At 40.0% G+C, this 18315-nt stretch overlaps 1 protein-coding gene across 1 annotated transcript in view; it reads left to right on the forward strand.

The window, feature by feature from the left end:
- The window catches only part of NELL1 (neural EGFL like 1), a gene marked incomplete at both ends in the record, with an annotated part of 282292 nt that overhangs the window by 251242 nt on the left and 12735 nt on the right, over positions 1-18315 (forward strand). Inside the window, one exon of the mRNA XM_084207298.1 lies at positions 14668-14808. Coding sequence (XP_084063424.1) covers positions 14668-14808 — 141 coding nt within the window. The remainder of the gene's footprint in view (positions 1-14667; positions 14809-18315) is intronic.

Consider the following 18315-nt stretch of genomic DNA (forward strand, 5'->3'; position numbering starts at 1 on the left):
GTGGAGAGAAATGAGGGTTTTAAATGCATGATGCTTCTCCTAGGGAAGCATCTGAAGGAGGTGTTAGATGAATTATAGCCTGGAAGCAACCCAGCTCTTTGTTGGTGATGTGGTTTGACCTAAAATTATTCCTGAAACTGAAAATCTGTGAGAGACCAAATTTTCAGTTACTGGAAAATAATGTAGTTTTACTAAGAAAGTATCCATAGGGGGATAATAAATGACCCCATCTTACAGAAAAATACAAAAGTGCTATTTTGACTAGATATTACAGAAAATAAGACATGCATCTGAAAGACTGGTGAATTTGGGGGTAATATGTTCGATAACTGAAGGATAAGTAAAGGCATCTTCTTTTACTGTATTTCATAAATTTGGGTGACAGTCTGTAGGACTTCTAAGTTGGCACATGTTAGGAACCAAATAAAATGCGCATCTCTCATTCTGCCTTTTCTCTGCTGTGTTCCACAGCCTGTGAAAAGCTTGTTTTGGAAAGCCAGATGTATATTGTGCTTTGGTGGTCCCAGGTTCCTTGCCAGTTGCATGCCACATGCTTTACTGGTACTTGGTGCTCATCTGTTTTAGAGCCACCATTGTCCTAAGTCACTGTCAGCATCTTTTTTACTGACTCTCAAGTGATTTAAATCTTACAGACTGAGACATATTAGGTGATTTCATGTGGCTCTAAGAGTAATTTCCACTGTCTGTTGCTATTTGTTAGCTGGGGTCATATTTTCTACTGTGGAACATTTTCCCCTGCAACCCTTTTCTCACTCACATCCTCTGATGTTCGTGGCTGAGCCACCACTGCTGTTGTCCTTGTTCATGCCATGGGTCACAGTTGTCACGCTGTCTGGAGTGGCTCACCTCACCCAGCCTCTGGTCTGGATCTCATGGGCAGGATGGAGACCACAGCCCTGAAGAAAGATGCAATTAAGGAAAGAAATCTAAAGGGACAGGATAAGTGCTCTGTTTACACTGACTTTTTTTCCCACCTTGAAATTAGTCTTGCTCCTAAATGCATAAATATGCATAGGACAGCTGGGATTTTTTTAATGTTTTGGTATTTCCCTGTGCTACAGATCAACCTCATTTCACTGATAATGAAGCTCTGAGACACAGACTGTGCATATACTTATATCCATATATGAAATCTCTTTGTGAATATGATGGCATTTTGTATATTCATTCTTTCATCTACATACTGTCTGAAGTGTGTACTAAGAGCTACTAAAGGTTTTTGTAGTATCAAAAAAATTTGCTTGCAGATAAAGAGAAATGCAGAGAAATTGTTTAAGATCAAATGTGGAATTTTTGGAGTCCCCATGGCAGGAAGGAGATGGTGAATCTGACTCCATGTTCTTAGAAGGCTGTTATATTATATTATATTATATTATATTATATTATATTATATTATATTATATTATATTATATTATATTATATTATATTATATTATATTATATTATATTATATTATATTATATTATATTATATTATATTATATTATATTATATTATATTATATTATATTATATTATATTATATTAAAGGCTTAACAAGATCCTAATGAAACCTCATGACTCTCTTAGAGTCCAACACAGCCTGACCATGATTGGTCATGGAGTCAAAACAATTCACATGTTGGATAGGCAATCTCCAGCCACATTCCAAAGCAGCAAAACACAGGAGAAGCAAATGAGACAACATTCTCTGAGGCCTCTCAGCTTCCCAGAGAGAACTCCTGGGCAAAGAGGATTCCTCAGAAAATATGATGGTGATGATCACACACAGGGACAGTTGTAACACCAGTGTTAGACCCCCAGTTGCTTCTAATCCCAAATTTACTCATCTAGCCAGATTCACTGAGTCTTTCCAGCCCATGCAGCTGTTTGGGATCCTGCAAAGTTCAAGGTGATCCTCCTAGTCCAGCAAAATCTTATGTTCCAGCTTTTGCAGATACATTTTTTGAGGACACTCCTTCTACAGGTTAGTGCATTTGAAGACAGTAAATTGTATTATAGCCTTCAAACTGTAAAACCAACTGCTATGAGGAAGCCCTTCCTTTGGAAATGTTAATGAAAACAATTGAATTCTACTTTAGGTATAATAAAACTTTGTTAATTTAATGAAATGAAGGGCACAAAATCAATTTGGATAAATGTGTGGTTTTAGTGTATGGAGGTCTTATTCATGCAGCAAGCAGTGACTGTCTTCATCATGAATAATTAAACCCCTTTCAGATAGGAAAATAAACAGAGGCTTTTTATATTTTTCTTTTCCTAACAAAGTATTATGCTATTAAGAAGTATTTTGACATCCAAGGATGAAGGGCAATGTAGAAGTGCAATGTATAATAACATTATTATTATTAGTAGTAGTAGTATTATTAATATTAGTATATGAGTGCACTGGCTTTCCTTTTAAGATTTTCTGCTTATTTCAGTTGCACATTTTTAATTGCTTAGAGAAATGATGCAGTCATATCTCAGAGTTGGTTTAATTAGAATTATTGATGTCTGAAGCAGCACCCAGGCTGGGGGAACTGGGGTCTGATCAAAGTCACAACCAATGGTTTAGTGAAGTTAAAAATTCAGTCTGTAATTAACATTGAAAGAGAATGCATATGCTTTCAAAAAGCACATTTTATACTAAGGGAAAAGGCACTTTTTATTTATTTGGAAATATTCATTACACTATTTAAAAAGAAGGGTAGCAGTAATGACTGAGTTCTTCTCCTGGAAGGAACATTGGATGCAACATTGTGCTTTTACAGACACTGATACAGTTTACTCTCCTTAATTAGGTTTAGAAGTGCATGTGAAATAGGAAGTTCACTTTAAGAAGGGCTCTAAGACTTTTGGAATTTTGAGTCTTCTCAGAGGAAATCTTTCTAGCTTGAGTTAAAGTACATATAAGTGTTTACCATTTTTAAATGTCTTCTATAGAACAAATAAGTTTAACACTGGAACAAATTCTGGCTTGAGGTGAAGAAAACAGAAGACATGAAGCAGTCAGCATTTTAAAGTCTGTATCAGCTCATTGACCCCTGAGGATGCACGGGACAGTTGAGCATCTGGGATGAATTCTCACTTTCATTCTGAAGGTGCCAGTGGATATGTTGGTTTGGTTTAGTAAACTTTTGTAGATTTTTTTTTGCAACACGTTGACTCTGATTATGTAGTGAAGTGCAACGTGGCACTGTTGTGTTGTGAGTCCTCAGGACGAGGTGAGAGATGAGAATTTCACTCCTTGTTCTCAGAAGGCTGATTATTATTTTATGGTATTATATTAAAAGAAATGCTATACTAAAACTGTACTAAAGAAAGAGAAAGGAGACATCAGAAGGCTCGAAAGCAATGAATAATAAAAACCCTTGACTCCTCAGAGAGTCTGACACAGCTGGCTGTGGTTGGTCATTAGGAAAACACAATTCTCATGGAACTAATGAAAGAATCACCTACCACATTCCAAAGCAGCAAAACACAGGAGAAGCTATCAGATAATTATTATTTACATTTTTCTCTGAGGCTTCTCATCTTCCCAGGAGAAGAAATCCTGGGATTTTTCAGAAAATATCACAGTGACATGGCACTGGCCAGGTTTAACTGGGAAAGAACGCTTTTTCTAAGTGTTTCTAACACACTTTTTCCTGTTTCCCAAACTTCCTGGGTTGTACGTGGAGCTGACAACACCAAAGCATTTTTGTGACTGTGCATGTGGTGTGACAGGGCTGGGAACGTGGGGAAATGGAACTGCACTGCTGCAGTGGGGAACAGATGGGTGGCATTCATCTTTTCTGGAAAAATTCCTTTGTCGGGGATTTTTCCCCAGGGAAGCTGAGAAGCCTCAGAGAAAAAGGAAAACAATAATTATTTGATTTGCTTTTCCTGTGTTTTGCTCCTTTGGAATGTGTTTGGAGATTGTTTCCCCACAGGTGATTGTTTCATTGGTTTCTGCTGTGAGTTGTTCTCATTCTTTGGCCAATCAGGGCCAAGCTGTGGAAAGAGTCACGAGTTTTTATTATTATCTTTTTAGCCTTCTGTAAGTATCCTTTCTGTATTCTTTAGTATAGCTTAATTTAGTATTCTTTAATATAATATCATAAAATACTATATCATAAAATATCATACAGAACTATAATGTACTATATATGTATAGTACATATAAATGTATGTGTACTAAATGTATAAATACTATATCATACTATATCATACAGTATCATAAAATACTATATTATACTATATATAAAATATATATACTATTTATATATTTATAAAATATATACACTTTTATTTATAAAATATACTATTTTATTTACAGAATTATAAATTAGCCTTCTGAAAACGTAGAGTCAGATTCATCACTGCTTCCTGCCACAGAGTACCCCACAAATACAGTAAGATGGAAGGTTCTGGGGCTGGAGAAAGTTCCAGCAGACCAAAATAGAGAATGTCTTTTACTTGTATGATGAACCCAAGGGGACAGGCAAAGTGCTGCAAGAGTCTTGATTTCTGTTAAGGAGCCCTTCCAGGCTTAATTGGTACCATTATAGGGTCTTTTTGTGCACCCTCCTTGCTATCAGAAATAAATATATATATTCCAAGGTGGCTGGGGCTCTTGCTTTGATGAGAGCAGTTGCAATTCAGTGTGCTGTGTGGAAGACCCACCACAGATTTCATCTTGCTATGAAACTGTGTTCACACGTTCTCCAAAAGTATGCATTTTTATCATTTGCACTTTATTGATCAGCCCTTCCTGAACCATTTTCATCCCTAATTAAGGATGCAGAGAGCTTTACATTATTCTGCTTATGATTTCAAGAGCTCCTTTTATACTGATTGTTTGGGGATTTGCTTCCTTGGGAGAATTTATTACTGTATGAATGAAAATGCTTTTCTGAAGCTGTTAATCAGTTCAAGATTTAAAAAAACTAATTGAGACTATTTCTCATTATTATTAAATTCTCAGGGGCGCTATAGGGTGTGCACACTATTATAATCTAAACCTGTAATTTGGATTTGCTTCATGTGCCCTTTGGCACAATGGTGTACATGGGAATTTTAAGGAGAATGACTGACATTTAGCCACCCCAGCCACAGTGAAGAAAATGTGCTCCTTATTATTTTCTCATCAGCTGCTGCCTCCTGTTAGCAGTGAAATTTTTTTACAAGTGCTGTTTTGATATACTCATTTACAGAAGGGCTCAAACTAATCAAAAGAACTTCCTAACACTGTGCACTGTTGGGCTGCAGTATAATCTTCTCAATGAAGTGGGGGAGGACTCATCGTGTGAGTTGTTCTAAAATTGGTTGAGGCAAATCACCAAAGAATTTATGGAAGGGAACATCTATTCTCTGTTTATGGGATGTTCTAGATAAGATAATAGGCTATTTCTGTCGCTGATGTTGAAACTTGAATTTCGAGTGCTAGATGGAGTGATATATTGCTTATGCATTGTACCTAGGGATTGTGCATGGCATCTGATGGCTCTGGGTAATGATGCTGAGGCTCATCCATGAAGCTTTTGTACATAGAGCCAGTGTCACCTGAATGATTCCTTCTGTGCAGTGCACCCAGCTTACCCACTGGATTGCAGGCAGTCGGTGAGTTGGGTGGAGAACGCTGTTTGTCAGTGTCCTCTTCTATTAGGGGTTTCATTCATCTTTCGTAGCTCTGATGAAACAATCTGCAGCCTGCAGCCTGTGTACTTCATCACTTTTCATTCAAGTGAGCATTCCTTCTGAGGCAGAATCAGAGGCTGAGGCAATGGCTGAGGTTGGAACTGGGAGTCACCTTGTCCACCCCCACTGCTCAGCTACAGCCCCCTGGAGCCAGGACCACGATGGCTGTTGGGTGTCCCCAAGGATGGAGACTCCCCAGCAGAGTGGGCAGCCTCTCACTGCAGGAGGGTTTCCTGATGCTCACATGGGCCCTGCTGTGTTTCACTTTGTGCCCGTGGGCCCTGCTCCTGGCACTGCTCAGAGGAGCCTGGCTCCATCCTCTTGGCACCCTCCCTCGGGGGATTTATGTGTGCCTGGGGGAGCCTTCTCCTCTCCAGCCTTTCCTCCTGTGAGAGATGCCCCAGCCCTCACTCACCCTCGTGCCCCAAGGTTGGTCTCTTGTTGGGAAGGATGAAAGTTTGACCAGAAAGTCTCACAGATATGGATGCTTAGCAGAAAGATTTTTAAGTGTGGAGTCTGAAGAAGGAATAGAGATGGAAGCAAGTTTTGACACAGAAGAAAAGAATTGCTGAGCCAGTCTGACTGGGTAACCAAGGAGGCAAAGGGTGTGTGAGTTAGAAGGGGATTTTATGACTTAGAGCAAAGGAAAGACCCGCCCCAAACAAGAAGATGTTTTTACCAAGCAGAAAGAGAGCACAGGCAAACAAGTCTGCCGATGTGGCAAGTAGAAAAAAGGCCTCAGAATTTTCCACTGCAAGAAAACTGAATAACAGCTTCTGGCTTAGACTGTAATGTACTGACTTTTAGTGATTGGAGAATAGTAACATGAATATGGTAATGATAGCAGTTATGATAGGCTATAGATAATAGTCAAGGCATAGATTGGTTCTATTGTATTAAGAGGCTCAGCAAAGAAAAGTCTATAATGCAATGGAACCAAAACCAAAGTGTCTCCAGGCCTGCCTGCAGCTGGAGCTGACAGCTGTGGGCACAGGCTCTGTTGTCCACGACCCTGGACTGCTGTAACCTCGTGGATGGAATAAACTGCATTTTGGAGAGGTGTCTGGAGTCCCACGTCCCTCATTTTGGCTCTTACAGTCTCTCCACTGCTGTTCCATCCCTCTCTTGTGCTGGGGAGGTCAGAACTGGGTCCAGCCCCTCACTCACCCTGCTGGCAGTACTTTATTTACTGCAGCTGAAGGCACCATCCACCTTCTTCACAGCAGAGTCATCTTGCTGGTTCATGTTCGCCCTGGTGTCCGCCAGGAGCCCCTGTTCCTTTTGTGCCAAGCTCTGTTCCAGCTGGTTGGCACCCATCAGCTCTTTTGTCTGAGCATCTGTCCCCTTTAGGTGATTATTCTTACATTTTGTTATCTTGGCCAAGAATGCACAACTCTTTAATTGCAGGATGCCAAAATCACTTGCCAAAAGTACTTTTTATTCTCATTGATGTATTAATCTTTTTATGAGATACTTAATGGATTTTGCCATGCAGATTTTCTGAAATGTAACTGTGCAGTCTGTAGTAAGTTTTTAGAATGGCTTTACCAGTCATTGTAAATTCAATGAATCTGAATTTACAGCAGTTATGCTTTCAGTAGGCTTAAAGCAGCTGTGTATGTGCAAGTAGTTTGCTTTAGGAATGGGTTTGAACTTTCTTTAAAAAAGTTTGGATAATCTTGGCTGTGTAGAAGAATACCTGCTGTGTGCTTTGTTTGAAGTTCATTGACACAGCAGACCTCTCCTATTGATCCTGGTTTTCATTTTATTCTAGTATGCATATCTAATACTCTGAATAGTTGCTTGTATATAATACATGCAGGTACAACTCCAGTATCACAATTTAATTGAATTAGCAATTGTGGATGAAGATACTGAACATTCTTAGAACATAAAGCTCATATTCATGGGTCATGAAGGTAGCAAAGGTTGGCCTTGCCTCTGCCTGGTGGCTTGAGAATATTTTTATAGGGACTAGAGAATGGTGACCTAAATGGCAGGACAGTGGACTGGAATTACAAAATTGAGAAGTTTCTCACAGTTTGGCTTTGGAAGACTTTGGAATGGTGTTTATATCTCTCTCTGCCTTATTTATCTCACCTGTTAATTGCACATTTTATCTCTCTACCAATAAATATATATTAATATATATTATAGAAATTTAATCATGGTGGTCTTTGATTCCCTAGTGGTCTGCAGTTCAGTCTCTCAGCAGAAATGCTACCAGATTGATTTCCATGGGTAACTGTAGCATGAACACCACACACTGTTCCTAACTAGGTAGGAAAACACTGAATTTGGAGTCCTGACAAAGTGCTCTGGGATGTTTAGGAACAGCATAATGTCAAAAGGAGTAAGAAAGGACCTTCCTGGAGAACTGTGGGATTCTGCCAGCAGGTACAAGGTGTTAGTGGGCAATGGGCTGGACTTCTGTCCTCAAGTTCAGAGTCATTGGCTCAGTACTGGCTGGAGTTGGCAAGCAGGTTGTTGTGACCTGTGTGTTCCCATGCCCATCCCCAGACCAGCTGCAATGGGCACCATTGTTCCAAGAGCTGGAACACTTTCAGTACTGGGCTGGCAGCCCTGCTCTTTTCAGGATGGTGTATTTGAGAGACATATTGACCATCAGCCTCAAATTTGACAGAAAGTCTCTGCCTCAGGTTGAAACCTAACCCACTAATTGTGAAGACAGTCTTTTTCTGGCTTGTGGAGTGATAATTAAAATCCTGTTTGCTGTGAAAACTCAAATGCAGTACTAAATATGGAACAGTTCTTTACCCTGCCAGGCTTTCTACTGAATGGTCTCGTTCCAGTTCTCATGTCCTACATCACCCAGTAATCTTTAGATATAAGAAGAAAAAATTCTTTCAGCTCCAGTCTTGTGAAGTGAGATTTATTTGAATGAGCCAGGATCTTTCAGTTGCATACTCCAAGTGTGCTGCATATTTAGCATGGAAATCAATGAATATGAGGGCATGGGAGAGAGATGCACTAAAATCATAAAGACATCATCTTGGACTGTATAAGTATATAAAGTACTAAAATGAATTTCAATAAATTAGATGTTATATATTAAAAGAATTAATCTTAAAAAGTGCTGGTACAACTGGTCTGTGTTGTTATTCTGATAGTGGTTTAATTCCATTTATTCTTGGTGAACTCATCATTCTGAATTTGCACGTGAGTTTCAAATGATTAAAAATCTTTATACCAGTCCAAAATTACACAATAAAGCATATTATAGCTGTTCTTTAATTATAAAGGATGGTGAGCACACGTTTCATCCCTGAAAGCCATACGGTACTATTAAACTGTTTGTGTGGGTTTGATTATTAATGAATGTGAGTTTCATTCATTATCTTAACAAATTAAAAATTTTATGGTTTAGTACTGTATCCTCAAAATTGGAAAATGGACCAAAGCCTGTATCATTTATACAGGGAAAACTATTCCTGCCTGAGAAGGAACTGCAAAGGCCAATATAAATAAAAAGCAATTAAAATCAGTCTGTGAAAACAGCCATGACTACTGAAGAGAGAGGAATATGTTATTTGGTGTTAATTGTTTGCCCAGAATCTCCTAATGAGTTAAAATGAACATAATTAAAAAGGAGGCTAAATGTCAAGGAAAAATTTCCTAAGCAGTTTATTCCAAACTTTGCTGCTGGCTTCAGGCAGAGGTGGGGGCAGTCATTATCACCTGAGATACTTAGAGCTGTGAAAGTAAAAAGCGATGATGAAAAATGCCAGCAGATAGTTCTCAGACAGATGTCTTTCCTGTCCTTCCTGGTTTTTAGCATCTCTGTTGTCTTAAGAATGAAGTGGCCCCATGAGGCTGAGCAACAGCCACCAGTCATTATTCAAATGTAACTTAATTACAGAGTTATCCCTGTTCCCCGAGTTACCATTTGTTTAACAGCTGAATTGCAGTTCCAGCTGGATCCTTGGTATTCCAGGCACACTAGGTTGCAAACCTGTGACAAGGTCAGAGTGTTTTAGCCTCTCCTACTTCAACTGGGAAAATCTAGCAGACTTTAGGGGGGCTGCTGGCACTGTATTTGTGCTTTGTATTATGCATACAACATTTGCATATTTTTAAAAATACAGGCAGGCCCCTCTTGTAGTGAACTGTCAAAGCTAATATAGAGATTTAATGATATAAAAAAATAAAAGGGTTAATAATAAAGGATAAAATTTAGTCTTTATAAAAGTTTATGTAAAACTGAAGAGGTAGGCAGATGGGAGGGTTTGTTGAAGTTTTTTAGAGAGCAAGAGCTTTTTTTCATCTGTTCTCATCCAGAGTAGTTGTCTTTGCTTTCAGGGTTTATTTGAAATAGTGGAAGGAATCCTTTGCAGCAGGGACACTGTTTGCATAGTGCTGTCAGTGCCATCCCTTTCTTGCTGTCTCTGTCTTGTGGAAGTGAGGCTTGGGCTGGAGTACGAGATGAGAAGAGGCTGTATTTTAAATATAGCTAATGCCTCAGTTGTCTGGGTTCATTTTTCTGGTGTTTTTATGTTGAAGAAAAATACTGTGATGCAGGAAACAAAGCTGAAATGCTCTGGAAGCAATGGAGTCAGCTTTCAAGGTACAATTTTAATTCAGGAAGCTTGAGACCTGTGTGATCCTTTCTTGTTAGTACACGCTTTTCCTGCTTACAGGTCTCCTAGTCAGTGGAAACTGAAGATAAGGAATGTGTATTTTTTGCATGAAAAAGAATACAGTAATGGATTGATGAATAGACACTTGGACAATAAAGCTCTTCTGTCTCATTGAAGCTGTAGATTGCTAGCTGTTACATGACACTGAACAGGTTTCCTTTTAGTATTACCACACAGTGACTTAAATGTGGTGGGGCATTAGAAAAGATTGAATTATTTTAATTTTACTTTTTTCACAGGGTTCTGAAGCCATTGTGTTTTATTTTGAGATAAATTATCCTATTTATCTTGTCTGCATAAATACCTACATGAATAATGCAAGAAGCTGCTAAAAGTAAAAATCACAGACCTGTCTTTAAAGGACAGGATTAATATCTTGCAGGAGCTTACATGAAACCAACTGGTGTGCCTTTATTCTCCAATGCAAAAGTGTGCCATTTGTGGGCATTTGCAAAGCCACTAGAGTGGAGTGTTTCCAGATCCATCAAGAGTTGTCTCCTAATGGGAATCAAATGACTGAGTGGGGTAAAAGCAGGCAACAGGATGGTTTGTGTGAGATCTCCTTTTACATGGATGTTATAAAAAGGCTTGAATGAAGAAAACCTACAGAAACAGTGTCGTGGGTGGTAAGAGCAGCATGTCTTAGAGCAAGAAATGAAAAATACTACCCTTAATGGAAAAGTAGCGCAGATATTTAGCCAGAGACTGCAGAGGAAAATTAAGATTATGAAACTTTCCACTTCCCAAGGAAACATTAAGTTGGCAGTTTCTCACAAGCACTCTGTTTTAGACTATCTAGATACTAATGCAGACATGCAGAAACCCCATACAGAGCTGCCCATCCTGCTGCCAGGAGCACCGAGGGCAAACAACCCCTGCAGCATAGCAACACAGCCAAAAGATGCCCACCAATTATTTCTCCTGGCCTGTGTAAAGTGACAGAATTTCTGCTCAGGTTTTAATGTGCTCCTTTGAAAAATATCAGAATTTCTACACTGTTTTCACTCACGGGTCAGAACTGTACACTTTCATTTCAGCTTAACATACTTTTAAGAAGAAAGTACATATAGCACATTCTGGTAAGCACCTGCACACACAAAACACACAAAAATAGTGTGAATGTCTAACTTAAATTCTGTAGCAAAACCCCAAACCAGACTTGGATAGAAAGACTTTTATCCTGAGGCAAATATGCAAATATGGTGCTAGAATCTAAAGATGGAAAAGCAATGATGAAGAGAAGTGAATTGATTCTTATTCCCTGAACTGGCTCTTGTCTATATCAACACTTCTCTGTGTAGAAGAAATGCTCAAAAAAAGTGTTTTGAGGACATAGGATGTCCAGCTGGAAATGGTCCATTGACTGAACTAAATAATGTCATGGTGTATGACACACCGTTTGATGGAGCTGTTATTTGCTTTTCCCTCTTGGTATTCTGAGCATCATAAATCTCCATTTCTAAAACATCCACAATATTTTCCTATTCCCGCAGACCTGTGTTTGTACACACGCTACAAACAAGGCACAGGACGAGAGGAGGAGCTTGCAGAGCTCATCACAGGATTTCCAATCCTTTAAAAAGTGTTTATGTGCACCATTTCAAGGAACAGGAAAGTGCTGGACAAGCAGAGATGCTGTTTAGGGTTTTCCTTGTTGATAAGGCGCTCCATGCACGTCACACCACACGGTGCTCCCAAAGGGATCCCAACCTGCTGCAGAAGCAGAGGGAGAACTGATTCCCCATTCTCCTTCCTGCACCCTCCTCCCAGTCTGTATCCAGCATCTGCATGCTGGGCTGGGGAGCAAGGAGGAGTGCTGAGCTTAACCTTAAGAGGAGAGGTTGTGGTGGGAAGTAGAGCTTGAGGAGTTTTTTACTAGTTGCTTCCACACCAGTGGTGTCTGTCGTGGCAGATTTTCCCAAAAAGCCCACACAGCTGCTCTTGCCCTTTGCCCACTGCCCCCAGGGCGTGTAGGACAATGACTGGCTAAAGGAGGTCGAGGAAGTAAAGGAAGAATCTGTAAAACTGAAAGCAAGTCTTTTTTCCCAGCTCTGCTGGTTGAAGAAATTGGTTAGTGTCTCCCTACACGTCAGGGAACAAAGCTGTAACAGGTATGGTGCTGCCACAGGAAATTCATCTGGTCTTGAAGGAGTTCTGGGCATTATTTTACTTTTTGACATAATGTAGAGACATGACCTAATGGCTCTTCTTCTGTTGGGCAGAGTGCTGCTTTGGTACCCTGGCAGCCAGGCTTTTTTGAAAAATAGACTGCTAGTCAGTTAGTGTCCTTTGCCACGAGCCTAAATCATATACTTTTGAAAGGTCTTAAGCTTAGAGTTCCCTTTAGGAACTCTGTATTAATTTTGTAAATTAAAAATGTAAAATTGAACAGATTGAAGTCCAGTACAGGACGGACACAAGAAAGCAGACTTTAAACAGAAACATTCTCCAATCCAACACTGGGAAAGAAAGGAAGGTAAGAAGAGGGATTCATTTGCTATTGACCTGCAGTGGCAAAGTCATTCACTTTCCAAATAGGATTAAACCTGTTTCATCAGCCATGACATGTGAAAAGATCATGGTTATAAATTCCATTTGCTGTAATGAATTGGAAGTGTCTGAGTTTGCAAGCAGCACTCACCGTTGATGGACAGCTACATTCGTGCAGTGTTTTAACACCAAAATTAGCTTCCACACAGTACAAAGTACAGAAAAGGTGACAGCACTGACAGATCTTAAAGCGTTTAAAAATTGACTTTTTTGTTAGATGGGAGCTGAATAAAGCTAGGAATAAATAGTGTTTATGATCCTGTTATGTAGATATCTTGGTTCGTGCCTCAGCGAGGGTGAACACGAATCTTGGAAAAAGGCATTTTTTAGGTTTCTCACCCATATTTCAACAAGAATAAATATTGTTACTGAAATGAGGAAAAAAATCGAACTTCTCTGTGGTATTGCTTGTAAGATGTAAGAAAATGGGATTGTGTTGAAGGATACTTCATCCAAATCGATTTCCGTGTACATCAACATGACTCCAGTGCAGTCCATGAAGCCATATTGGTGTATGTATTTTGGAAATTGAGATAAAAGTGGTTAGTTAATCACCTTAACTCAGTCTTGCATCAGGATCATGAGACATTTGTCCTTTGATGCCTGTGGAGCTAGATGTCGTTTCCAAACCTGTTTTCAACAAGTTTTTTTGGTTTTTTATGCGCATTTTAAGTGTGCCAGGAAAAAAAAAATTTTAGTGGGTGAAAGTGGGAATTACTTGGGAATAATTTGAGTCTCCTTTTAATTAATAAGTTACCCAGCTGAAAACTGTCCAAAGTTAAAAAAAAAAAAAAAAGCTTGAGCTGAATAGACGACTGAAAATATAATGGCTTCTTAAATTACCACAAGGTTAGCACATAATTAATTTGCTAATTTTAATTACAACCCTACAAAATGTGCTGAAAAATGCTCAAAGGGGAGAAGCAGGCAGGTGCCAGCCATGATTAGCCAAGGTTACTGGCAATTACCAAGTCTCTATTAAACGTGTTACAGAAATTTGAGAAACCCCTTTCTAAAAACAGCCCATTTATTGAAACTCAGCAGGGTGTTCATCACGCCGTATCTTTCCATTGCTACAGACTCGCTGTCATTTGCCTCACTCCTTTCCAGCTCAACATTTTATTGCAGCTGAAACCTGGACTGCTTTTGCTGTTTGTCACACGCTGTTACACTTGTACTGGGTATTTATTTTGATCGCATAAACAAAAGAGATTAACCCGTGTTTGTGAAGTGGTCTGAGCACCTTCAATTCCAGAGAGCTGCCAATATCTCAGCTGAATGGTGGAGACACAAATCCTGAAGAAAATGCTTTTTCTTTCCAAGATGTCCTGGCACATGCAGTTTGTAAAGCAGGAATATTGCTGAAACTCCCTTTTCAGTGGACAGCCTGTTCTGCAGCGCTTTAAATCCACAGACAAATGTAATTTCTGAGTTGAAAAAGCAAACAGAAATCCCCAACACACGAAAAAAAAAGCAAAAACGAACGAGGAACAAAAACATCTGCATGTTTGCTTTGCATTTTCAGCAAATCATGGTGTAAAAGAATGTCTTGTCTGTAACAGATTACATGATGTATTATTGTTATTTTTTATGGTTGTTCTGTGAGTCATGCTTTAAATGTCTCTTGTTTGGAACTGTAATAAACCTTGATCCATCTATTAAAGGAAATCTTTAAAAAAACTCCAAACCAATAAGATTTTTTTGAAAAAAAACAAACCTACGGTATTGGTGTCAAAGGAAATTAATTTCCCGGCTGGCTTGTGTTTTTCTCTGAGGCAGATATTGATGAGTGTGCAGAGGGGATCATTGCGTGTCACAGCCATTCACGCTGTGTTAACCTCCCGGGGTGGTACCACTGTGAGTGCAGAAGCGGTTTCCATGACAATGGAAGCTATTCTCCTGCCGGGGAGTCCTGTGTGGGTAAGCAATCATCCCAGAGCCTTTCTTTTCATCCTTCTGCATGGTGTTCCCGAGGCACTGTGGAGTTCCCGAGCAGCGCCTCGGCCAGGATGGGGCGCACCGGGGTGTCTGTCTGTCTGTCTGTCTGTCTGTGTGTCTGTCAGCACCCCCAGCCAGGCAGGGTCCTGTGGGGTTCCCCAGGAGGAGCATCCCAAGCCTGACCCACTGCTCTGCTCCTTTTGTCGAAGCGAGGGGCTGGGAAGGCTGGAGTGAAGGTGGGCTGGCTGGGCAGCAGAACTGCCCACAAGTAAAGAGGTGCCTCTGCAATTCCAACAGAGTCCTAGAAGAACACGTATCTGTGCCTTGTCTGTGTCGCTTTGGTTTGCTTGTTTTCCATTTTTCAGCATCTTCATGGTTAATTTTTTAGAGTTACGCAAATAACGTCAAATGCTCTGTGCCCCGTGTTTGCAGAATAAGGTCCCGAGGAAAAAAAGTTCTATATAAAAGCTCTTCTCCTCCTTTTGTGGTTTTTTTTTCATTGTTTTGTTGGGGTTTTTTTTAATGCTGTAAATTTAATTTATCATGTCCATACATCATGTCCATAACTCCAAAGGGTGTTTTTTACGATTTAAAATCTATAATTAAAACAAAAATTTGTAACAAAAATATATAAATTTGCTTGGAAGAAACATTCCCATCTTTTATGAAATCTGGCTATTAGAAGTCCTTGGGATAAGGTAGTGTCATAATTTAAAAATGCAGAGAAATGATAATGATTTTCTAAGCAATATTTTGTAGATTGTCCAGCTAAGTTACACATTGTCCTAAGCTGGTGGGGAGCTCAATAAAATCACAGCTGTGAACTTCTTCAGAAGGTGTCCATGTAAAAAATGGCAAATTTTACAGCGTTTCAGGATTCCATAGATGAAATAGATGAAAGTCATGTATTTCTAAGTGAATTCTGAAATCTTATGAGTCCTCCTCTGGTTCATTTGAATGCTGTAAAATACATGATGAATGCAGCAATGTTGAAAACACCTGTTTTGTGAGAGGTAACATGACATAACTTTCAGAAAGCCCTGAGGCAGCTGGGGTAAGAGGCACTTTGAGCATTTCTGGCGCTTGTGCCGCTCCTATGGGGAGCCCTATCCCTCCTGCCTCCTGCAGCTGATTTGGGGAGCAGAGATAAGAGCCAGGCTGATGTCAGGAGAAGACAGAACGTAGGCAAGGCTCTGGCTGAGCCCCAGGCAGGCTCAGCTCTTGAAAGGTCACTGCTGCTTGCGCTGAATCGCTCTCCAAGGGCTGGGTGCCGCGAAAAGGAGCCCCAGATGTTCTGATGGAGAATAGAGGAAAAAGGTTTCCTGCAAACACATTGCCCTCATTTTCACCTGCACAGCATGCTGGAAGTATGAGGTGAGGTGCTCCTCTTGCCCTGTGCAAGTTGTAAACAGAATGTGAAATCAGTGGGGCTATTTTAATGAAATAGATCCCCTGAGACATCTGCTGCAGGGTTCCAGTGAGGAAGAGAAACAAACCAGTTTGCCTCACCACTATGATGAAATAAAATAATTTCAAATATAATTGGAAGATTCTGCTAACCCATATTGACAAATTTCAAGTCATGATGTGTATTTCAAAATGCACCTAAGAATTGGGTAACACAGCAGAGAGAGAACACTGCACCTTCTAGCTAATATGTCACATTACAGAACTTGTTTGCATGGTGGAGCATTTAGAGTCAGAACTGGTGTCTTTCACTCTGTTTCAGATAAAAGAGGGTTCATCTGCTTGGTGACAGGATTTTTTCCTGGTGTATTGTATATTGAATTTGTGTACATGAGGGTGGTACGAGCCACAGTCTTTCAGTGTGTTTTGAAACATTCCTTCTTCCTCCCTGAAGGACAAACTTGGAGAACAATAAATAGGCTAAAAACATAAGAAATAAGATTAAACCCTTTCCTACAAAATAATAACGATAAATATTACGCAGTGTCTCAAATATCTCAAGACAGTGGGAGGGAGAACTCATCTCCGACAGATTGCCCAAAGCCCAGGCAGCCAGTTGCTTTTTTGGATACATTTCTGTACCCACTGGTTAACCCCTTTTCCCTCCCTTTTGTGTAGGTGTTATGGAGCTGAGTCATTGCTTGCACTGTCTCTACAGCGCTTGCAAAACATTAAGAAAAATAGCATCTATTTGGGAAGTGTGATACCTCAGTGCTTCCAAAAGCTAAATTCTCATTGACAAAGGGAAAACAGGGAAGTTTGTCACCTGCTGGGGCACAATTGAGTAAATCAGCAGATGTGGCAGAGAAGGCCATAATATTGCACCAGAGCTTGTATAATAAGGATGTGTGGCTTAGCCAGGCCCCTTCAAGATTGGGAAAATTCTTTTATTGCTCAAAATATCACCCAAAGACAGCTTTTATCAGGGATGTCAGCTTCATATAGCGATGGTGAGTGGACTCAAATTAAGAGAATGTAATTGGATTTCCCACAGTAGTGTTTTTATGAGCCCCAGGTCTTTCACAATGTGTTATTAAGAAAACTGCTTGCAGACAAAAGACAATTGCTGTACAAAGCTGCTACCAAAGTTTGCCCTGCAATTAAAACCTGTAGGCTACAGCTGCTGTGTTGTTTGGTTGGGTTTGGTTTTTTTAATGTTGTCATAGGAGCTTGGCTGCAATCTGAAGTAAAGAAACAATAAAACTTCATAGAGAATGATGAGCTGTCATGTGATACAGTATTTGTGACTATCTGCCCAAAGCAAATTTTACTTTTCAATCTCCATCTCTAAGTGAGATGCTTCCAGTCTGTGGAGTGCTGTTCAGACCCTGGAGTGCAGATTTACTCATCCTATTTTTTTCATAATGATTTCTGTTTCTTGGTCCCTACACTGGGATTTGCACTCACAGAAGGAACAACCACCAAGGCAGCAGTGCCTGTCAGGTTTTGTTTATTTTTTTTCTTTAGGAACCACTACAAATTTTGTAGGGAAGCTTAACATGGATCCTCCTCCCACCAAATCCCCACAGGATTCACCATTTATTTCAGCCTGAAAGGGAGTGCAGCTAGACCTCTCTGCAGGATTAGAGGTGCTGGTTTGGGGAAATGAGAGCTGGGAAAAGGTAGGACTGAAGAGCTCATGAAAGAAAACCCCACAGGTATTAGTCCCCCACAAAAGCTGGGTGCAGGGGTGCTGGCAGGTCAGATCTGAATGGATTTTAAATCTGTTCCTGAAGATTTTCTGTATTCCATGGTGTGCTGCACTGGTGTCTCTTATCTAGATTAGAAAGTAAAAGTAAAGGAGATTAGATTTTATTTTTCCCCCTTTCTGTTTCACACAAAAAGGAAAAGACTCATCCTTCAAAACTCTTCCCATTTGCCTGAGAATTACTTTCCTATCTGTTGGTGGGGAAGTGCTATGTAGGCAGAAAGGTCTGCATGTGGTACAGAGTATCCAAGGCCAAGCAGAACTCGCTATTTCACAGCTTCCTTCTCTTCTGCTCATAGAATTACTGAAAGCTC

The sequence above is a fragment of the Fringilla coelebs genome (genome assembly GCF_963513975.1).
Source record: "Fringilla coelebs genome assembly, chromosome: 6".
NCBI lineage: Eukaryota > Metazoa > Chordata > Aves > Passeriformes > Fringillidae > Fringilla > Fringilla coelebs.